Below are 23,927 nucleotides of genomic sequence, written 5' to 3'. Positions count from 1 at the left end.
AATTGCTTCTCCCTTTCTGTTCCCTCATACTTAATTTGCAACCAATTTTGGCATCTATAGAAATTGATCTGATATGGCTGTTTTTCATGCCTGCTCTCCTCTAGACTTATTGACCATAGGATCATCGCCATCTCCCGAAATGCCTCCCAGAATATGTGCTCAATGAGAATAGGCTGACTTTCATGGAGTAGTTTCTATTTTCCCTTCAGTGGGATGGAAGGTCTGGGACCTGCACCTCCACATGAGCAATGACCCTTTAGTCAGAACCCACGCTAGTCACCATCTTTTATTTCCAGGTGTTAAACAGGCCTTTATTCTGAATCCTATGTTGTTTTGTTTCCATTTTTTGGCCAACTCCTGATCCCAAAGGGCAAGTACCTTGTTGATGGTGGGCTTGCTTTTGCTCTCTGGCCCTGGAAAAATCACCTTTGCTCAAAGCTCTTTCTTCTATTAGATCAACACCAAAATATGCTCAGGAGTCTTTACAAGAGTGGGCCCAGGCAGCATGGCTCAGCAGTTGAGCATCAACCTATGAACCAAGAAGTCATGGTTCTATTCCATGGGAGACTGGTTAAAAGCTAAGAGCACAAACACACAGAAGAGATCCTGAGCTCAGCGTTCGACATGTCACACTTCTGACCCACTCCCCCTGTATCCTTCTCTCATTTGGCTTCCTGAAGGTCAACTCTTTCCTGATATGAGACCTAAGAACTCAACTAACCTCACCTCACATTGGGCTTCCATCCTGAGTATTCAAAATCCTGATAGGTTTTATCCAAACTGTCTCCCTTGTGTGGGTTTCTCCTTGCTCTTTCTTTCTGAAACCTGATTGCATTTGGTCCTGTGGCAAACAGGCTCCCATTAGTCTTTCTAATACTCAGTTAATTACTCACTAATAGAATAGAAATTTCTTGAACATTCACTATATGCTTATTCATTTATTCAATATACATTTATATATTTGTTAAGAAACTAGAGTCTCCAACATGCCAGAAATGAAACCAGGCAACGAGGACCCAATGGTGGGCAAACGGAGGCAAACTCTATACTCATAGCATGAGATCCTATAAGAGAGGCCAACAGTAACCAGAGGACTATACAACTAAATATAAAATTACATGCTAGATGAGAACTAAGAAGAGAGGTATTTGTGTAGTCAGGAAGAGGCTTTGGTAGTTTGCAAGTTAGGAAAGTCTTTTCTAGGGAAGTGGTGACTGAGCTAAGATAAGAAAAAAGTAATTTTCTAGGAGAAGGAAATTTCACTTTAGGAGCGGGCAGAGTCCTGGGAGAAAAGAGAAGCCACAGTGTTAAATCAGGCTGAAGAACTGAGCAAAGGTCAATCCATGTGGAAGCTGGATATCTAAGTCAATAGCCCAAGGCAGGGGGGAAGCCAGAGTATGCAGGAACTTTCATAACCAGATTTGAACTTTAGAATGAACACTAACTGCAGTGTTCATCTTATTATTGGGACATCAGCCATATTGGATTAGAGCCCCACCTCATTGGCCTCATTTTAATTTAATCACATCTTTAAAGATCTTCTCTCCAAATACAGTTACATTCCGAGGCCAGGCCGAGGTACTGAGGACTGGGACTTCAAAATATAAATTTGGGGGAAGAGATGAACACAGTTTGGTCCATAACAAGAAGCAGTTCAAGATGTATTAAAATAAGAATCAGCACTTCATTCCTGGTTGCTCCAACTCTCAAAGAAAAAATAACTATTTTAAAATACTGAAAGTATGGTTTGGTACAGTTCCAAAGAGAAGTATAGTAATAATATAGCATTCTGTCAATTTAAGAGAAAAGACTGACAATGAATCAGTCACCACTGCAAAGTGTGCATTGGAGGCAAGCGGTAAGGATGGAGTGTGGAAAGGAGTCCCTTGGTGACCTTGGAAGGAATAAAGTGGTAGAAGCAAAGGTTGCATAGCTGAGGTTTGAGCCTCATTCTTGACAAAGGAGTGGGTGAACCATGGGGAAGAAATGGTGTCTTCTGCACAGGGATGCAAGGAAGGGAGTTTAACCAATCTATATTTTAGTCTAGGAAAGAAATCACAAAAATGAAAACACAAAAAGGAGAGGGAACTGGACAGCAATATCCTGGAGGAGGGGCTATCTGTTTTGTAAAGAGCATGACCTACAGGTGTGGTGAAGAGACTGGTCTTGACAAGCCCCCAGACAGAAGAGAATATGACTGAAGAGTCCACTACATGTTTGTGGGAATAACTCCTGCTGCTTTTAAATGATGTTTATGAAGATACAATCATAAACCTTTTCTTAAAAAAATAGGTACATCTGATAACTTTAAAAACAGAGTGATAATTTACCTGTAAAACCAAAGGTAGCCCCAATGGGAGTTTTAGAAAATAAGGGGTCTAAAATCCCCTTCTCCATAATCATCCTCCAGTCATAACACTTACCCTTCCTGTATCCTCTCTCCCCCTAAAATCAAAGCAAAATAAAGCTTCACTGAATTAAAAATGGTGTATCTGTTATGCAAACCTGTGTAAAATCAGATTCGCGCAAATCTCCTAGTACTACTCTCCCACATTGATTTTCACCTTCCCACCCCTTAGGTGAAATACAAGCAGCAGCTACTCGCTAGCTTTAGCGGTAATTTCTGCAGCCAAGAAGGGACTTATGTGTGTGGTGATGTAACTGGCACAGTTCCTTCCCGGCAGCAATATCAACAGGCATGATTTCTGTGTATAGAATCAGCACAGTTCCTTCCCAGCAGCAATATCAATAGGCATGATTTCAGGCCCAGTTCTCTCTGCTGAATTCCCTGGATCTCTGCGAATGGCCCCATTACAGGCTGCATGGCAGGTGCTGACCACCAGGGGGCAGACCCTCAACGCAGGAGCTGCCCGGCAGCGGTGACTTCACGGGTGACACACCCCGGAACCAGAGAGGGCGGACCAGAGAGGACAGAGCCCGATTCCTCAGGGCCACGCGATTCCACCTTCTGCAGTGCGTTCAGCTGCTGCTGGGGCACTGTCGGCCCAGAATCTGGTTTATTGCACACTTGCGTTGCAACTTTGCAGAGTGCCCTCTCGCACTCCGGGACCACTCAGGGGATGTGGGAGAGCCCCTTTCGGTCGGGACCCCATCTTCCGGAGGGACCCCCGCTCACTCTGCTGACGCCCCCCTGCCGCTGGGTCGGCCCACAGTAGCGGCCGGCCGGGGAGTGACAGAGGGAGGTTTGGCTCCAGGGCGTGTCCGCCAGTCTCACCTAGTCCCGCCCCACCGGCCACCACCCAAGACCGCCTGCATTAGTCCCTGCACCGGAGCCAGCGTCGCGACCCGGAAGACTTAAGCGTGAGTTTTCTTCCTTTTTCTTTTTCTTATTTTAAATATATTTTTTATTATTGATAGTACTACAGATATCTCCCATCCCCCTCCCTTTTCCCCTTCTCCTCTCTGCCCCTACCCACCCACTCCAGGTTTTCACTACCCTACTGCCCGTGTCTGTGGGCTGCGCATATAAGTACATAAGTTCTCTGGTTTATCTCTCCTCCTTCGCGCCTGAGTTTTCAATCCGAGCTCCGGCTGGGTGCCCAAGCACCCTACACACTGCAGCCCCCGGAACTTTCCTTTTATCAGGGTGTCTCTCTTCTTCCCGCCAGGTTTTTATTTCGTTTTGTTTCGCCGGTCGGATGGTATTCACTATTTGTCTCAAAACACTTTTCTCTCGCCCCATTGAACTTGTGAGTCAAGAATTTGACAAAGATGGGTGTATGTAGTGCGCACTTTGGTCTATAGAGTTGGGGGGTTAGCGTCCCAAGTGTATATTACTCATCTCCTGTGTTTTGTGTGTTTTTCCTGTAAAATGAGGGCTGTCCAGATTAATGAAAGACTTCACTTGTCATCTCAGAGGTAATGAACAGGATATTGACCTCAGTTCCAGAACTCTTTCCTGCCTTTCCCACTCCTGAACCCAAAAGCTGGGATCGCGCACCCACACACTCCAGGCAGGAGATGTCTGTCTTTGTGAATTTATTGTCCTAGGAGCAATACGGAGAAAGAGATGGTAGATTTAAAAAAAAAAAAAAGCACTGGCCTGTGTGTTCAATAGTTAGAGCCTCCGCCCACACACAGAAGGGTTGGATTCCCAGTCAAGGGCACATAACTCGGTTGCAGGGGCATGTGCAGGAGGTACCCAGTCAATGTGTCTCACATTGGTGTTTCTCTCGCTCTCTCCTCCTTCTCCCTCTCCCTCTCTCCCTCCCTCCCTTCCTAAAAATCAATGGAAAAAATATCCTTAGGTGAGAACTAACAGCAACAACAACAAAACACCACCCTGGAATTTTACAGGAAGTACAAGTCAAGCCAACTAGAGATCTTGTGGAGAACCAACATAGCAGGAAAGGGAAGTACAGAAAAAAAATGGAAAGTCCAGGCCCTGGAGACCTGAAAACCCAGAGTGAGGCACTCAACTTCTGCCATATGGACAGTGGATGAAAGGGGAGGGCTCTTATTAGGGAGAGATGTCTGTAGGATGGCTTGAGAAAGATGTAGATAAGAATACATCCTGGGAAGAAACGAACTTGGTCCCATCTAGATATATATGAATGTAAACTAAAGGGAATGACATGAAGGAATGAGGTGGAAACAGAAGGGAGGAAGGCGGCAAATGCAGCAGAGAGCTTTGGTATCTGTCTTAGTTTAGACGCTTCCCCAGAGCAAAGCTTGGCAGAAGAACTTGAGTACAGGTAGTTTATTTGGGAAGTGAGCTCAGAACCCAGAGTGAGGACATGGGAGGAGGAGACAAGGAAGGTGGGAAAGGCAGTGAAGGATGAGGCATTTCGCTGAGTGTCTTCCACTGTGGGCAGCCAGAACTCAGTTCCTCCGAGGACCCTTTGAGGACTCTAGGATGCATCTCAAGCAGCCAATGAAATTAGAAGTGGGCAGAGGGGACATGGCACCAGCACCTCCGCATCTACTACAGGATCCTTGTCACTTGGGGAAGATCCAAAGCGAAGCAAAGGGACAGAAACATTTTCTCAGTGCCCACTGTGGACCCAGCCCAGGAAAAGGCATTTTTACATGCATTCTCTTAATCTTCAAAAACAATCCTCTAGGAGATGTATGATTTTTTCCTACAAATGGGGAAACTGAGGCTTCATTCATTTATTTAGAGGACCTGCTCTGAGGGGGATAATGAGCTTACTTTTAGGAGCAGCGAATTTTAAAAGAGCTCCAGAAATTACAGAATGCTACCCAAATGGAGGTGGTGAACTCCCTAGTTAGACAGGATAAATTGGGAGGCATTTCTAACTCGTTTAGTCAAAGAAGCTATCAGAACAAATGCAGTTTCTGAAAGGTCACCTAACGTTTTTGCCCAGGGAAATGAAATACAAGTCACCAGTTGCATTGATCTACCAGGCCCCACAGGATCAGCCCCTCCCCACTCCACTCAGGTCCTGCTCCTCCCTACCCGTTTCTCTGCGGCCTCCCTGTCACTTCTCTTTGTGGGACTGCTCTTCTCCGGCAGCCACCCGTCAGGCCTCAACTAACATGTCGGGTTTCAGCTTCAATGTCACTTTCTCATAACTGCCTTCCTGTCACCGAGTCTAAAGCACTTTTCCAGTCATTCAACACATCACTATGTTTTATTTTCATCATAATACTTATTAATTGCTGCATTTTATTGATTTGTTGGTCGACCTATTTATGGTCCTTCCCTTTATAAAATACTAGGTTCAGAAAAGTGGGGACCTTGTCTGATTTGTTCCTTGCTGCACCACCAGTGCTGGCACATAGTGGGGACCCAAGAAATGGTTCTCGTCCGAATGTATTCATTCCTTCTTGTGTTCACTCACTGCTTCACCTGTTCTGATCACACTGTCTTTGCTTTTCTCTGCAGCAGCTGAGTGATCATGGCAACAACTCCCATGGTGGCTTTCGAGGCCCTTCTAAATGGAGTGACGAGCTGGGATGTCCCTGAAGGTCCCATCCCGTGTGAACTGCTTCTCATTGGAGAGGCTGCCTTCCCAGTGTTGGTGAATAAGAAGGGCCAGGTCCTCATTGCTGCGTCCTCCTATGGCCGAGGCCGCCTGGTGGTGGTGTCCCATGAGGGCTACCTGCTGGATGCCGGCTTAGCTCCATTTCTTCTCAATGCAGTGAACTGGCTCCGTCCCTCTCCTGGGGCTCCCGTGGGAGTGCACACCTCCCTGGAACCACTAGTTACCATCCTGCGGGGTTCTGGGATTGAGGCACAGGTTCAGCCAGAACTGGGAGACCTCTCAGGGGTTTACTGCATCAATGCCTACAATGAAACCCTGACTACAGAGCTGGTCCAGTTTGTGAAACGTGGTGGGGGCTTGCTCATTGGGGGCCAGGCCTGGTACTGGGCCCGTCAGCACGGTTGTGACAAGGTGCTATCCAGGTTCCCTGGGAACCTGGTGACCAGTGTGGCTGGAGTGTACTTCACCGACACCTATGGGGACAGAGGCCCATTCAAAGTCTCTAAGAAGGTGCCCAAGATCCCACTCCAGGTCAGGTGAGTAATGTGTCCCTTCAGGGAGTCTTTCCCAATGACCCTATCGAAATGAGGATTAACTTTCCATTCCCTTTGCCACAGTGTCTCCATTATTCCCTAAAGATCATGATCACTATTTAATAAGCCCAGAAACCAATGAGCAAATGTCAACTTTGAGAGAGGAAGTAATTTTCACAGGGTCAGCAAGCTGTTGGGTCAAGGAAGGAAGCAGGATCCTACCCTGCCCAGCAGACCCAGGGCCCATCAGTCACCTACTCAGCTGGATGGTAGCAGTTAGACATTTTTATAAGCACATGAGTGTGAACCCTCAGGTTAGCAATTTCATTAATGATGGCTCTCCATATTGAAGGTTTTCTATCATTAGGTGAAATTTCAGGAGGTGCTTTTCAGAAGATTCTGGGATAACAGTTAAGAATGGAAGCCAAGTCTATAAGCTAAGTCTTTTAAAAAAAAATACTAAAATTTTATTGGCAATACATTTCTTAATAAGATATAATGGGAGAAGATAGTGTCTTTTTTTAAATTCTTTATTGTTTAAAGTATTACATATGAATTATTTTTCCCCCATTGACTTCTCCTCACTTGTCCACCCCCCACACCCCACACCCCGGCACATGCCCTCACCCTCTGCCCCCACTGACTATGTCCATGGGTTATGCTTATATGCATGCATACAAGTCCTTTGGTTGATCTCTTCCCCCCAACTCCCCCCACTCCTTCCCCCTGAGGTTGGAAATATCACATGATCTCACTCATATCTATATCTATATATCTATCTATATATCTTTATTTATCCTATATAATAAAAGGCTAATAGGCAAATCAACTGAACTGCAGAACGACCAGTCACTCTGACATGCACTGATTACCAGGGGCAGATGCTCAACATAGGAGTTGCCTCCTGGTGGTCAGTGCACCCCCACAGGGGGAGCACTACGCAGCCAGAAGCTGGGCTCGCAGCTGGCGAGCACAGCTGAGGTAGCCGGAGCCTCTCCTGCCTCCACGGCAGCACTAAGGATGTCTGACTGACGGCTTAGGCCCACACCCCGCCAGCAGTTGGACATCCCCCGAGGCTCCTGGATTGCGAGAGGGCACAGGCCAGACTGAGGGACCCCCCCCCCTTCCTGAGTGCATGAATTCCATGCACCAGGCCTCTAGTATATATATAAAACCCTAAGTGACCGGAATGACCCGTCGCTATGACACGCACTGCAGGAGTGGGGGGGGGGGGAGCTGGCCCCGGCCCTGATCACCCCCCAACCCCAATGGGGGTGGCTGGCTGGCCAACCTCCACTGTCCCCTCCCCCTGGCTGGCCTGGCCCTGATGGGCCCCCATTGGAGCCGGGCTGGCCGGACCCCACCCATGCACAAATTCGTGCACCGGGCCTCTAGTGTGGAATATAATGAACATAAACTGATGAATTAAAATAGATCCAGAGACATAGAAGCATCATACAAGCTATGTCTTATAGCTCAGTGGCCTTACTTTCCAAAATAAGTCTAGAATCTGTATAAGTAGAGAAAGCTACAGGTAAAACTATAGCTGTTGGTTGAGCATCGTCCTATGCACAGAAAGGTCACTGTTCGATTCCCAGTTAGGGAACTTGTCCAGGTTGCAGGTTCGGTCCCAGTCAGGGTGTGTACAGGAGGAAGCCAATCAATGTCTCTCTCACATCAGTGTTTCTCCCTCTCCCTTCCTCTCTCTCTCAAATCAATAAAAACATATTTTTATAAAAAAACAAAACCTGATGCCTAAACCTGTATGACATCTGCCATGTTAGTTTGAAAGTCAGATGCCAAAACTAAGATACAGTCCTCATTTTCATGCTGAGAAGAAATTAAGAAGAAACTGTACAAGAGCTACTTTTTTCAATAATGTTGTGCTACTCAAATGAATAAACTATGTTTAAACATTTGATTTAAATTTTTTTATTATGAGACAAAATTTTATAGATAGTTCAAATCACCTATAATCCCAATAGTTAAGATGATTACTGAAGATGTGTTGATAAATGTGCTTTAAATCTTGTTTCTGTATCTGGTTTTGTTTTCTGTTTTTGTTTTGTTTTGTGTTTGGTGTTTTGTTTGTTTGTTTTGCAAATCTGGTCTATTTAGTGCACAGTATCTTTTAGTCTGATTAAAAAATTTTCCACTATCTAATTATCATCTTAATTACTACATGGTATGCTGTCTAGGGTTAACCATAACTTATTTAATCAGTTTCCTGTTGTTTGGCATTTAGAGTATCTACAAGTTGGGTGTGTGTTTTCTTAACCCTTTGCGGTCGTTTGTCTACTCTCAGCCACCAAAGCTTTTTTACCGTTCTGGTCGTATGTCTGCTCTCAGCCACCACAGCAAGGAACTGTACGAATCTTAACTCTATTCATTCATGTATCAGATCATAATTTCTCGAAAAGCTCTTAATTGTCTAAGCGACCTTGTCATGAACTAAAACATTGCCCCGACAAATCGGAGATATCGAAACTCAATATAAACAAACGCGGTCATTCCACACTCGCCATGCAAAACACCATGGCGAGTCACTCGCCTTTTGAGAGTGAAGAAATCGACAAGCTTTGGAGATACTTCGCAGAATTTCAAATAAAGCTTTACAAATTACATTTAACTGTAATTAGGCATTCTCACTTGTTAAGATATTTCAAAATAATACTCCAAAATGGCATAAAGAAAGTTACCAAAAGAAGTGTACTGCGAATCTGAAAGTAACGATGAAGAGTTTTATTTTGGCACCTTGAATACTGACTCTGACATAGAAAGTGATAACGTTTGTAGTGATTCTACTAGTAGTGACCTAGTTCCAAAAAAGAATTAATAAATCTTGTTTATCCTTCATAATCTTGCATGTTATGTATCACTGCTCTTTCAATGGAAATTAATTCCGACCAGTACGACACTCATGTCCAAATTTAATACGACCGCACAGGGTTAAAAAAGAAAAATCCTGGAATATAAAACCTCTTCTGAATTCATTACATTGTGAACATTTCTCAGCCCTAGCCAGTTTGGCTCAAGGGATAGAGCGTCAGCCTGAACATTTCTCAATAAAAAGTAGTAAGTACATCATCACATTTAAGTGAGAATTTAAAAAAAAAGACTGTGCATTTGTATAAGTCTTCAAGTATAATGTTAAACAATATATTTGTAATGTGTTCCTAGATCAGAACTAGCACAAGGTGAGGGTAATTTTATGTTTTTTACAGCCCGTCTTTGCAGAAAATTAGCTCTGAGATATGTGTAAGTAGGACTACTTTCTCAGGAGTAATAGAACATCACTGTTAATTTAATTCATTCATATGCTTAACAATTGGAAAATATAGGAAATTCAAGCCAGATTAGTCTACATTCAGTTGACTGACATGGGAAGAGTTCATTTGGAGAATGTAGATTTTAAGATGTGCAAATAAGGTCACTACCTTACTCTTCAGTATTTCATCAAATCTAGTACAACATGGATTATAAGAGGCACCCTTATTTTATGAGTCACTGAGAAAGAACAAACAATGCCAATTAAATAATGATATGCCATCAATTGTTAAGAGGTGAAAAAATATGCCTTAGATGTGAAAAAAATAAATGGTTACATACTAAAATCCTAAATGTTATCAGTAAGAATAAGGAGCTTGGCATGAACTTTGTAATCTTTGTACCCACACATTGATTTCTCTATGTAGTGAACTCATTTCAATGGTTCATTGACTGACTGTGACCCCTTTGTCACTTTCCAGGTGTGGGGAGGACCTCAGGCAGGACCAGCACCAGCTCCTGGAAGGGATCTCAGAGCTTGACATCAAGACAGGAGGAATCCCCTCACAGCTGCTGGTGCACGGGGCCCTGGCCTTCCCTCTAGGGTTAGATGCCTCACTTGGCTGCTTCCTGGCCGCTGCCCGCTATGGCCAGGGCCGGGTGGTCCTGGCTGCCCATGAGGGCATGCTCTGTGCTCCCAAGATGAGGCCCTTTTTGCTCAATGCTGTACGCTGGCTGTCCAGAGGCCAGACAGGCAAAGTTGGGGTGAACACAAGTCTAGAAAACCTGTGTGCCCTAGTGTCGGAGCATGGCCTGGAATGCAGTCTGGAGCCCCATCTGACAAGTGGCTTGGCTGTCTACTGCTGTAAGGCTTACAGTGACAGTCAGGCTAAGCAGCTACAGGAGTTTGTGGCTGAGGGAGGGGGCTTGCTTATCGGGGGCCAGGCCTGGTGGTGGGCCTCCCAGAACCCGGGCCACTCCACATTGGCTGGTTTCCCTGGTAACGTCATCCTCAACTGCTTTGGCCTTAGCATCCTACCTCAGTCTCTCAACCCAGGGTGTTTCCCTGTCCCCAACCCTCAGATGCGGAGCTACCACTTCCGCAAGGCCCTATCGGAATTCCAGGCTGTCCTGAACCAGGGGAATAGGAACTTGGAAAAGAGCTGGCTGGCAAAACTGCGAGGTGATGGGGCCGCCTTCCTGCAGATCCCTGCTGAGGGGGTCCCTGCATACATGTCCATGCACCGACTTATAAGGAAGATGCTGCAGTTGTCCGGCCTCCCAGCTGTGAGCCGGAAAAACCCAGTGGCCAGTGATTCCCTTGAGGCTACAGTGCTCTGCCTAGCCACTGAGCTGGTACATTCTGGGACTGACTGTTCCAAGCTGGTGCAGGGTTGGGGAACCAGGACCTGCCACTCCAGCCTGGACCCCTCAGTACACTCCATTGCTGTGGACATCGATGGAAACAACCCAGGTATGGAGCTAGAGGAGAGTGCTGGGAGCTTTGCAGGACCCGGGGAAGGTTGGGTTAGCAGGTGCTGAAGCCCAGGCAGGCAGCTCTATTTTCTACCAACTACTTTCAGGAAGAGGGGTTGGGGTCTTCTTAGAGTTTAGAAGGGATGAGAGCAAGAAGCATGGATGAGTTAAGTGAGGTATGCAGGAAAGGGCCTGCACCTGTGGAAGGTGCTGTGATGCTCCAGTGGGGAGAACTCAGCCTTTCCTATGGTTTTCTCAGGCAACGGTGAGTGCTGGGTGAGTACTGGACTCTACGTCCTAAATGGACAAAATGCAGAAGTCTCACTGTCTGAAGCTGTGGCCGATACCGGCCTGAAGGTAAGGCCAGAACATCCACTGCCCACATCCCCAAACCTCAGGGCTGCTTCATTCTCATCCAGCTCATGGCAATGCTACCAGGAACACGGGCAGCTCATTTTACAGGTTTCCCAGGGGATGCAGCTAAATTTCAGGGTGCCTAAGGCAGTGAGTGACGACGCCAGAGTGCTAACATCAGATCCAGCACTCAGACCTAAGCCGCAACTTCCACACATGGTGATGTTTGCCTCCCAACAGGAATGTGGAGAGCACACTGCCTTTCTGGGTTTTACCTCTTTACCTTGACACCTGGTCACTCACTACACTCAGAATTTAAATTCCTCCTGCCTCAATTCTGAAAGTCACTTCCTTCCACAGCTAGGGTCTCTTTTGTATCAGGCTCCTTTCTGGAACTCACATTAAACCTAAGAAAAGCAAGTCCAGGACTCCTAACAGAGAAGTACTCAGTCCTTCAGGCCTGGTGGAGAGGGAGGAGCGGGGAGTGGGAGAAAGGCAAGCCTGACAAAGGAGAGAGACTCAGGTCTCCTCCTCAGGCCAGATCCTGCTGCCTGTGGTCACACCTCCTGTCAGTATACAGGACCCCACAGGCTCATCCTCAGCATCAAACTCAACACACTGGTTTAGGATCCAGTAGAAGAGGTTCTTCCTGATGCGAAGGCATGTGGGACCTAGTCATAATCAGCCTCAGGAGTTGTTCTAATCCCTAGAAAAGTGACTCTTTGTGCTTCAGTACATGTTACTTTTGAAGTGCTAAAATATCATAGGTTTCCATGCGTAGCTCAGAGAAAAGGGAAGGTGGAGTTTGTCTAATTTTTTTCTATTATGATTTACAATACAATATTTTATATTAGTTTCATGTGTGTAGCATAGTAGTTAGACAATCATATACTTTATACATAGTATTCCCCTCAATAATTCAAATACCCACCTGGCACCATACATAGTTGTTACAATATTATTGACTATATTCCCTATGTTGTATTTGACATCCCCGTGACTACTTTATAACTACCGATCTGTACTTCTCAATCCCTTCAGCTATTTCATCCAGTCCCCCAAACCCCATCCCCTCTGGCAACCATCAATCTTTTCTCTGTATCTATGAGTCTGTTTCAATTTTGTTTGTTCATTATTTTGTTCTTTAGATTCCACACATAAGTGAAATCAAATGGTATTTGTCTTACTCTGGCTAACTCATTTCACTTAGCATAATATCTTTTAGGTCCACCCATGCTATCGCAAATGGTAAGATTTTTTTTTTTTTTATGGCTGAGTAGTGTTCCACTGTATATTTGTGCCACAGCTTTTTTGAATCCACTCTTCTATTGATGGGTATTTGAGTTGCCTTCATATCTCAGCAACTGTAAATAATGCTGCAATGAACATAAAGATCATATTATTTTTTCGATTTAGTGCTTTGAGTTTATATATATAAACCCAGTGAAATAGTGAAATCACTGGGTCATAAGGCAGTTCCATGTTTAATTTTTAAAGGAAACTCCATACTGTTTTCCACAATGGCTGCACCAGTCTGAACTCCCACCAACAGTACACATCCTCACCAACACCTGTTGTTTCTTGATATATTGATGATAGCCATTCTGACAGATGTGAGTTGATATCTCACTGTGGTTTTAATTTGCATTTCTTTGATAATTAGTGACATTAAGCATCTCTTCATATCTTTTGGTCATCTGTATGTCCTCTTTGGATAAGTGTCTATTCAGGTCCTTTGCCCATTTTTAATTGGATTATTTGTTTTTGCCATTGAGTTGTATGAGTTCTTTATAACTTTTTTATATTAAGCCCTTATCAGATATATCATTGGCCAATATCTTCTCCCATTCAGTAGGTCGTCTTTTTGTTTTGTTGATGGTTTCCTTTGTTGTGCAAAAGCTTTTTCATTTGATGAAATCCCATTTGTTTATTTTTTCTTTTGTTTCCCTTGCCTGAGGAGATATAGCAGAAGAAATATTGCTATGAGAAATATCTGATACTTCAGTATGTTTTTTCCTAAGGTTTTTATGGTTCCAAGTCTCATATTTAAGCTTTAATCTATTTTGAGTTTATTTTCATATATGGTGTTAGGAGGTAGTCTGGTTTCATATTTTTGCATGTACCTGTCCAATTTTCCCAACACCATTTATTAAATCAACTGACTTTACCCAATTGTATGTTCTTGCCTCTTTTGTTGTGCATGGCATGGGTTTATTTCTGAGCTTTCTAATCTGTCCCATTGATCTATGTGCATGTTTTATGCCAGTACCTTACTATGGCCTATAATATAGTTTGATCTTTTGCTGCATGAAACAACTCTCAATCAAGTGAGCCACACAGGCCAGGGCTAGTTCCTTGCTTTTCATCACTGAATATTTGATGCCAATCCCTCTGGCTGGAAATGTTTCTGTTGAGAAATAACTGACAGCTTATGGGAGCTCTCTTGTAGGTAACTATCTTTCTCTCACTGCTTTTAAGATTCTCTGTCTTTAAACTCTGATTTTTACAGTGAGCTGTTAGGTGGGCTCCTCTTCCCAGCACTGGTACTCTGGGCTTGGGAGCTCCGAGTTGAGTTGATACCCACTTTCTTCAGGGGGTACCTTTGCAGCTGAGATATCCTTTGGTATTCTCAACTGCTGCACATGGCTGCAAGACCAGCCCTTTCACCTCTCTGCCCTTCCTACCAGTCTCCATGTGGATTCTGCAAATCCTTATTGATAAGACTTCTGTTCAGATGGTCTTTAGTTCATCATTCAGGTTGATTGTTTTGTATTTAGTTGTAATTTTGATTTGGTCCTGGGAGGAGGTGAGTGTAACTTCCACCTACTCTGCCACCATATTGGAGCTCTTGGAGTTTTTCTAATATCCTTCATGTACACAACACTGCAGGTACAGATTGGCTGCCACACCGATGACTTGAACAATGCCAGCAAGTTGTCTCGAGCCCCTATGGTGTCTCACCGATGGTGTATGAACAAGACCAAACAGTCAGTCTCTTGCCTCTGGGGTGGCCTTTTCTATGTCATCGTGCCCAAAGGCAGTAAACTGGGACCCATGTCCATCACTATTAAGAGTGCTGTGCCTGCCCCATATTACAAGCTGGGTAAGTGAACTGAACATTGAGGGAAGAGGGAGCACTAAGGATGCTATAGTAGTTTAGGGGCTGGTTGCTAAGGAGGACAGGGAGAGGGATGGGTGGACAGAAGGAGGAAGAACTGTTCAAGGTTGAAGTGGAGGCAGGAGAAATTGAACACCCTGTGCCTATGGAGACTTCAGGGTAGAACCAAAGGAAGGATCTGGAGGCCTGTCCTTCCCTTCATAGAACTAAAGGAAGGATATGGAGGCCTATCCTTCCCTTCTAGGAGACCTACATGATAATAATTCATTATTTCAGTGTCCTCTTCCTAGAGTTCAAGTTGTGTTTTTCAGCTCAAGGGAAGTTGGGCAAGTGGTTGAGAGATCCATGATATTTTTTCCTAGGTAAGACATCCCAGGAGGAGTGGAAGAGCTGTATTCAGGAGAGCCTGGCTCCCTGGGGAGAGCTGGCAACAGACAACATCATCTTGACGGTGCCAACTGAAAACCTCCGGACCCTGGAGGACCCAGAGCCTGTGCTCCGCCTCTGGGATAAGATGATGCAGGCTATAGCCAGCTTGGCAGCTCAGCCTTTCCCGTTCCACCGTCCGGAGAGGATTGTTGCTGATGTGCAAATCTCAGCTGGTGGGTGTTCCAGGGAAGGACTCCTAGTCAGTGGACACCATTTATTATTTTGCCTTTTTTAAATGTCCAATATGGGAAAGGCATAATTTTACCAATAAAAGTAAAAAGCCATAAAAGACATGGACCTTGATGGGATGCAAAGATGTTTACATGTGAGAAGGTAAATTATTTACATCTACAAGGTGAGATTTCACAGGATGGGTAGAACAATCTCAGGAAAAATGGTTCTAGGACAGTGATGGCAAACCTTTTGAGCTCGGCGTGTCAGCATTTTGAAAAACCCTAACTTAACTCTGGTACCGTGTCACATATAGAAATTTTTTTATATTTGCAACCATAGTAAAACAAAGACTTATATTTTTAAAAAAATATATTTTATTGATTTTTTTACAGAGAGGAAGGGAGAGGGATAGAGAGTTAGAAACATCGATGAGAGAGAAACATCGATCAGCTGCCTCCTGCACATCTCCTACTGGGGATGTGCCCACAACCAAGGTACATGCCCTTGACTGGAATTGAACCTAGGACCCTTAAGTCCGCAGGCTGACGCTCTATCCACTGAGCCAAATTGGTTAGGACAAGACTTATATTTTTGATACTTATTTTATATATTTAAATGCCATTTAACAAAGAAAAATCAATCAAAAAAAATGAGTTCGCGTGTCACCTCTGACACGAGTGTCATAGGTTCGCCATCACTGTTCTAGGAGTTCACAGATGACACTGATGGTTGTTTCAAGGAGAGGCTAAAATAGAAACATTTCCTTCCAGCATAAGTCAGAGTGGCAATGAAAAGAGGGAGAAAGAGGTTTATATTAAGTATTGAGTGGTTTAGAGGAAAGAGGGAATCTAAAGAAAAAATAAGGAAGTCTGGTTCCAAGTGGAAAAAATTCCTCTGGAATTTCAGTGTTATCTTTTAAAAAGGACAAGATTCTGTCTGTTAAAGAGTATACATCTAGACAGCAGTGGTTTGCATAGGTGAAGGGATGCTGTGCTAGCCTTGAGGATCTCAAATTCAGACATAGGACATAATGTCACAGCCTTGCACCCAGAGGAAACACACAAAAAATGAAGAAATGAATTATACCAAGAATGCCTGTGTGAAGTATATAGGAAAGCCATTTACTTTCCAATGAGCACAGAGATTCTGGAATAGAGAGGAATGAAGGGAGATGGGTTTGGGTACCCCACCTCATGCCTCCTCTCTTTCTTTTTGGTTCGCAGGCTGGATGCATTCAGGGTACCCCATCATGTGCCACCTGGAATCGGTGCAGGAGCTCATCAATGAGACCAACATGAGAAGCAGAGGTCTGTGGGGACCCATCCATGAGCTGGGCCACAACCAGCAGCGGCATGGGTGGGAGTTCCCCCCGCACACCACTGAGGCCACTTGCAACCTCTGGTCAGTCTATGTGCATGAGACAGTCTTGGGCATCCCCAGGGCTCAGGCCCACCCTGCTCTGAGCCCTCCAGAACGAGAGAAGAGGATCAAAGAGCACCTGGGCAAGGGAGCCCCCCTGTGTAACTGGAATGTGTGGACAGCTCTGGAAACATATCTACAGGTACTGAGCCAAGATTCAGTGAGGTGGGGGCCATAAGACCCCTCTGTCATGTAACATTCTTCACCAGCCCAGGCCCACCACCTCCCCTGGACATGAGAGATTGGGCCATATGGTGATGCTTCTCAGCTTATACATTTCTACATGGAGATAGTTATACCTGTCCCATTCGCCTCCTATAATTTTACAATCATAAGTAAGAGGAAATGAAAAGTGTTATGAAAAAGTAAGTAGAGAAAAATGCAGCCTATTGGTATTTTGACCAAGGGCAGAAGTTGAGTTAGGCTTTCTTGAGATTGAATCATACCTCTTCCACTCACTGGTTTTGACCTTGGTCACCTAATAAGTACTCCAGAAATGGTCATTGTTTGTTTTGCTTTGTTTTACCTCACCTTAGTTTTATGGGTCAAGTAAGTGTTATATCCCTTCACAGTAACAGTAACATGTCTGTCTATGGGACACCTGCAGGAAGGCATGATAGGAGGTCAGACTGTTAAGGAGATTCGCAGACTTACCTCATCCCACTTGAACCCAAATTGCTTTAAGAATGAATAAATAAACAAACCAACCAACCAAGTGGAAGGAAGCCCTGAACCAGGTCTGCTTTATATGAAATTAACATAAGTCCCTGTCTCCTTCCCCAGTCCTGCTTGGGATTTTAATAGTTTGGAGTTGTCAAAGCTGTTCTTCATATCAGATCTCCTATGCTGTCCACCTCAACCCTATAGACAGGGATACTTTTCACAGAGGCACATGTTAAGTTGAGTTTAAACTGCCAATCCAGTATCATACATTTAAAGGATGGACCCAGAACTTAAAATCAGAAGTTAATGATGAGTTCCTCTTTTTTGGTTCTTCTTTCACTCATTTTCTAAAGAGTGGATGTCAATGAAATAACTTTGCATTGCATCCATTCTGTATTCTTATATAGCCAGTCCAAGGGTCTATAAGGAAAAAGGCCTTAAATGGTAGGAGGTTGCCATTGAAGTTGGAAATTAAAAACCTAATTCTGCCCTCCCCACATACCCACTCACCGTGGAGCCCTGAATATCATTTTGCAAAAGCTATGGGCACACTTATCATCTCGGAGTCTGAGCCTCTGCCTCAAGACAAGCAGACACCTGCTTTCTGTACCTGAGAGATTTCTGCTCACCATCACTCCTCCCACTCAGGCCTTAACTCAGGTCCTCATTATTCTTCCTTGTCTATTCCAGAAGCCTCCTAAATTGTTCCAGCATCTTGCTTTTACCTCTACCACCCACCTTCCAAAACAATCTTAATATTCCACACTTAACACTTTCCGAATGTCTGCTTTCCATACATGATGAAGTGTAGAAGACCCTTTATCAGCACCTCCAGCTCCAGCTCCAGTTTCCTCACCTCCATAATTACCCTCTAGTATACCAGGCTGCTTTCCACTATGAGCATATCTCGCTGTTCCAGGCTTCTGTGCCTCCCCATGTTTCCTTCCTGAAGCCTCAACTTGCTTGAACATCTTGTCTATTACCTGTCAGATCACCTGTCAAAATTCAGCTCTATTAACCTCTTCTCCCTATATCATCCCAAATATGTACAAAATTAAGGTTTCTCATCTCACTAGGGCTCAAACCTATCTGATGCCAAGGAAAGCAGTTAGGATCTGGGGATCTAATTTTTTAATTAAAGATAATAATAATAATAACAACAACTGTCATTTAGTGAGTATATACCCCTTGTCAGATATTAGGTTCTCATGATGTCCCCTACTAGATTCAGGGAGTATAGGTTTGTGGCCAGATTCTGGAATTACTGGATAATAGGAGGTTGGAATGAGCCAATGGGATTGTATTTATGTGCAGAGGTTAGGTGGAGAGACAGGGACAGATAATAGGAGTGAAGCTTATAAATGATTAAGAGGAAATAATCACCATAAGTGACATATCCTTTTTTTAAAATATATTTTTATTGATTTCAGAGAGGAAGGGAAAGGGAGAGAGAGATAGAATCATGATGAGAATCATTGATCGGCTGCTTCCTGCACGCCTCCTGTTGGAGATCAAGCCCACAACCTGGGTATGTGCCCTGACTAGGAATCGACTGTGATCTGGTTCATAAGTCGATGTTCAACCACTGAGCCACACCGGTAGGGCCGTAAAGGACATATTCTTATGAACAAGCATGTTGCCGTTACTTTTGGAAACTTGATGTCTCATCCTGTCCCTTCTTTCTTTTCTCAGCTCCAGGAGGTCTTTGGATGGGAGCCATTCACCCAACTTTTTGCTGAGTACCAGACCCTACCCAGCATCCCCAAAGACAACACTGGCAAAATGAATCTGTGGGTGAGGAAGTTCTCTGAAAAAGTGCAGAAGAATCTGGCTCCATTCTTTAAGGCCTGGGGCTGGCCCATCCAGAAGGAAGTGGCTGAGAGCCTGGCCTGTCTGCCTTGGTGGGAAGAAAACCCCATGCGGGTTCACATGCACACTGAAGAGTAAAATGTACAGAGTCACTTGGGGACAGGAATGGTCACTGGCCAGCTCCACCACCCATGTACCTTGAGCCTGAATCCTACTTCCTTCCCTGTCTTCAGAAAGGCAGTGAAGGTCCAAAGACAAAATAAAGACGACTTTCTCAGGAAAATACGTTGGTACTTCTCTGTATTGTTTCTCTGCTTATACTGTCACTCTCCCCAGGAGCTGTGCTTCACCATCCTAGTCCTCCAGTGGGAGAATTTTCGTCTTGGCATCTTAAGGTCCTGCAGGCTCTGTTTCTATTTTTGACCAATATTTCTAAAGACCATGGGTTACCATAATAATCTGATATCACTCCCTCACTACTGCCTGAACAAGGATCTTAATTTCTTGTGCTTTGAGAACTATTCTAATAGCAGGAGAGACAGGGTGGTATAGTGGAGAGTCTTTGGCTCTATGGAAAACCATTTAACCTCTCTGTGCTTCTGTATTCTTTTTTTTTTTCTTGTTTCAAAATAAAAGTAGTGATTTCATAAATGTTTACCTTTTAATGTTTGAACCCCAGAGCATATTCAATATACATCTAAACTTAAAGCCCTCGTAATGACCCAGGTACCCATGACATGGGGATAAAAATGTATTACTTGATAATGGTGAATGTGTTTGCACCACAACATGTACCCATGTGTAAGGGTATCCTTAAGCTTTCTCCAGGTCCCAGTTTTGTGTGGACAACCTGAAAACTGAATCTCACTTCTGAGTTGACCACCCTGAGGTTGGCATTCAGTCCTCGTGTAAGAGATTGTAATGAATATCAGTGTCACTCCTACTGCATTGTCGAGATCCTAGCCTATCCTCTATCCTTTCTCCTGCCTCTGGAAGGATTCTTGACTATAATCTAAACCTGTCATCAGAAAAGCTCAACTGAAACATTTTCCATCTTCCTCAAGTCCTCGTAAGTTTGTGATTAAAGTGAGGTGACCCCTGTCTTTGCTCACAGAGGATTTACCCTGGGGCAGACCCTGCTGGTTTCACATCGCTTTCCTCACAGTCAGTGGGCTCCACATGAGTCATGACAGTGAGAACACAAGCCAGTTTTCCACTGATGGGAAAGATAAGATAGCAGATGGTCACCACGGCCTCCGCCTCTGGAATTCCATGATTCTGAAACCATATACTCTTGTTGTTTTTTTCATTTTTATTCATTGATTGATTTTTAGAGAGAGGAAAAAAACATTGATTTGTTGTTCCACTTATTTATGCACTCATTGATTGATTCTTGTATGTGCCCTGACCAGGATCTAACCCACAACCTTGGGTGGATGCTCTAACCCAGTGGTCGGCAAACTCATTAGTGAACAGAGCCAAATATCAACAGTACTTCTTCAAAACAGACTCGCCCAAGCTGAAAACCGACTTCTGCGCATGGGCCACAAAGTTTCAATCGCACTGTACGCGCGCCGTATGTGGTATTTTGTGGAAGAGCCACACTCAAGGGGCCAAAGAGCCACATGTGACTCGTGAGCCGCAGTTTGCCAACCACGGCTCTAACCAATTGAGCTACCCAGCCAGGGACACAGTCTTGATTTTAAAGAAACCTTTGGATAAAGAGGGGAAAAATTGTCACAAACAAAGAATTTGGGTTTTTTTCCAGCTTTGGAAAGACAGGAATCTGATCAGAATGGCCAATGGTTGGGTGTCTCCTCTTTTAAAGTCTCAATTTAATGGCCTATGCTTACTGTTTACCTGAAGTCATGCCTCTCATCATGCTTTATTTAATAATTCTCATCACATTTGAAATTAATGCTTGTTTAATGTTCTTTTCCCTCACTAGGCTGTGCATTTCATGAAGGCAGGGCTAAGCCTGCATTTCTCAGGGCTTTATTTCCAATACATATCAAAGTGCCTAGCACATCAAAAGTTTTCCATAGGTATTTGTGTACTCAATAAAGGTATACAAGACTGATTAAGGATTCCCAACTACTATCCCAACTAAATACCCTATAGAGTCCTATGATAATTACTGAAATTCAAAAGAAATTTCTCCATTAATCTAGAAGGAAGCTTCCGTATAACTTTAATTTTCCTCCACTTTCTTCTATCTCAGACCTAGCTACATAAAAATTTTGGTTATATTGGTTGACAGAATGGATGGAAGGAAACTTTCCTTTGGCTTCCTCCCCACCCCATTTATATATTAAAGATTCAGTACTTTCAAGAATGTTTGTAGAAAATTTTTTGTAGGGATAATGATGGAAACTTTCAAGGGAAATCATCAGTTATTAATTTTTTAGGCCTTGACATTTTATGGTCTCTGTCTTCACTTCTTCCCATACTGATTTCTTTTCTCACCTTATTTGAACTTCAGTCAGCATTAATTTTTGAGAAGTTTTTCTTTCTTGTGAAAGATCACTTTTCCTGGCCCTGCTATATGTCATTATATTCCAGATCAAAGGCATTCCCCTAAATCAAGATGATCCCCAAATCTCTTTATGACATCAACCAAAATAACTTGAGTTCTTTCCTATCTGTCCTCAAGATGGCATACTAAGCACAGACTCCAGCCTCTTCAACCCCTGGCTGTAAATTACTAGAAAGACAAGGTCTTTTCTAAACCACAGCAATGGAAAAACCAGAACGCAGGTTCCTTTTAAAAGATCTAGAGAGATGGTATCACATGGTTAAAGAAAACCAAGAACTTGCCTAATACAAAGCGCTTTCAGAGCAGCTGTGGCCACAGGAGTTGTCCCAGTCCAGGGGAAGTGGATTGGAGGAACTGGTAAATCTCAAGTATGCAAAGATGACCCAGTTCTAATAAATCTGATATGTTCGCTAAATTCAGATTACATGAGAAAAATTTATGATCATGCCAAAAGATAATCTGCAGCACAGTCAAGTAGAAAAAAATGTCCTGTAACAAATAGTGCATCTACCAGAAACCTTCAGCAAGCATTATACTCAGTAGTAAAAAGTTAGAAGCATTCACATTAAATTCAAGAACATGAGAAGAATGTTCACTCTTAATGCTATCTTCAATATATCCTTGGAAGTCCTTATTAATGTGTGGAGAGCAGCTACAGTGTTTGGACAGGTTCAAGCCTTGGACTAATGAGAGGGCACGGTCCTCTCGTGGCAAAGCCACGTGCAAGTCCTAGCTTTTCCCTCACTAGGCTGTGCATTTCATGAAGGCAGGGCTAAGCCTGCATTTCTCAGGGCTTTATTTCCAATACATATCAAAGTGCCTGGCACATCAAAAGTTTTCCATAGGTATTTGTGTACTCAATAAAGGTATACAAGACTGATTAAGGATTATAGCCAAATATTATAGCCAATTATAATTGGCTATTATAGCCAAAGGCTATAGTTGTAAGCTTGACCTTATGGTCCCAATCTGTGTTTCACGTGCCTAAGTGATATAGGCTGCAGAAGGTGCAGCAAGTAAACAAAGCTTGATCAGGTGCATGTAACTGAGTAGATTCGAAACCCGCAAGAACATTGTAAACATCTTGACCACTCCCTTACTTTGCCTCGTGGAATCTGGCTATAAAATAAAAACTTGGTTTGCAGGCTGTGGCACTGTCTCTCCATCAGAGAGGGCAGCATCCGTCTAGCCCCAGCTTTATATTCTTGTCTATCTTCTCCATCCTTCACCACCCCCTCTCAGGTTCACCCATGGTTGTGCTGGCTCGGCACATTAATGCATTAAGATAAGAAAACTAAGCAAACTGAAAAGGAAGAAACAAAATAGTTTTATTTTCAGAAAAAAATGGTCCTCTATATTGTGGGGGTGTAGCAATAGACTTAGCTGATAAATTGGAAGTGATGGGGACAGGTAAAGAGAGATCAAGGATGACACCTAGGCTCTCAGCTTGAGCTGTCAGAGTTTTTCATAGTATAACTGAGATAGTGGGAAATGAGAATGTGAGATTAAGAGAAAATATCAAATAGACAGTTTGATATATGAGTCTAGACTTTAGAGATTTAGAGTACAGAATTAAGAGAAGATATCAGATAGGAAGTTTGATAGATGAGTCTAGACTTCAGAGTAGAGGTCAGGTCTGAAAATGTAAATTTAGAACTTACCAGAATGTAGATGGTATTCAAAGTTTTAGGCTGAGTTGAATTCTTTAAGAAGGAGAACACTGAGAATGCTGCAGGCCAACATTTTGAAGCAAGCAAATGGGATTGGGAAGGACTAGCCTGGTGAGATAAAAGGAAAGCCCAAATTTATGATAGTATCACAGAAATGTGGGGAAGAAAATATATTTTTTAAGCAGAGGGGGAGGGCAATGACAATAGTCATATATTGTTAAAAAGTCATAAAAATGTCATGTAAAATGAAGGTTGAGAGGTAACTTTGGGATCAGTGCTCATGGAGGCTGTTGGTGACCTTATCAAGGTAGGTGGTGGCTGAGTCAGAAACCCAACTGGAGCAGGTTGAGGAGAATAGGAGATGAGGGATTCAAGACAACTCATATTCAAAATGCTTTACATTTTTCTTGGTAAGGAAGCAAAGAAACAGGTAACTGAGGGTTAAAGGGTCAAGGGAAGAGTTTGTTTTTTAAAATAATGACATATTAGAGAATACTTATATATAGTTGT

The 23,927-nt window shown here is 43.6% G+C and overlaps 1 protein-coding gene across 2 annotated transcripts; it reads left to right on the top strand.

Moving 5' to 3' along the window:
* Nucleotides 1–5,869: 5,869 nt before the first annotated feature.
* TCAF2 (TRPM8 channel associated factor 2) lies at nt 5,870–19,859 on the top strand. 2 transcript variants are annotated; one of them, XM_081102400.1, is made up of 7 exons: nt 5,876–6,505; nt 10,252–11,243; nt 11,505–11,602; nt 14,489–14,702; nt 15,080–15,319; nt 16,544–16,881; nt 19,095–19,857. In XM_081102400.1, exons 1-7 carry the CDS (start codon nt 5,883–5,885, stop codon nt 19,347–19,349), a joined length of 2,760 nt encoding a protein of 919 aa, XP_080958526.1. In that variant the 5' UTR covers nt 5,876–5,882; the 3' UTR covers nt 19,350–19,857. The 2 variants fall into 2 exon arrangements, with proteins under 2 accessions (XP_080958527.1, XP_080958526.1); XM_081102401.1 differs by lacking the exons at nt 11,505–11,602; nt 14,489–14,702 and having other exon boundaries at nt 5,870–6,505; nt 19,095–19,859.
* The last annotated feature ends 4,068 nt before the right edge of the window (nt 19,860–23,927 follow it).

This window comes from Myotis nattereri, assembly GCF_964212035.1.
Source record: "Myotis nattereri genome assembly, chromosome: 11".
NCBI lineage: Eukaryota > Metazoa > Chordata > Mammalia > Chiroptera > Vespertilionidae > Myotis > Myotis nattereri.
Note: the sequence above shows the minus strand (reverse complement) of the source record. Positions and strands in the feature narration are given on the sequence as shown.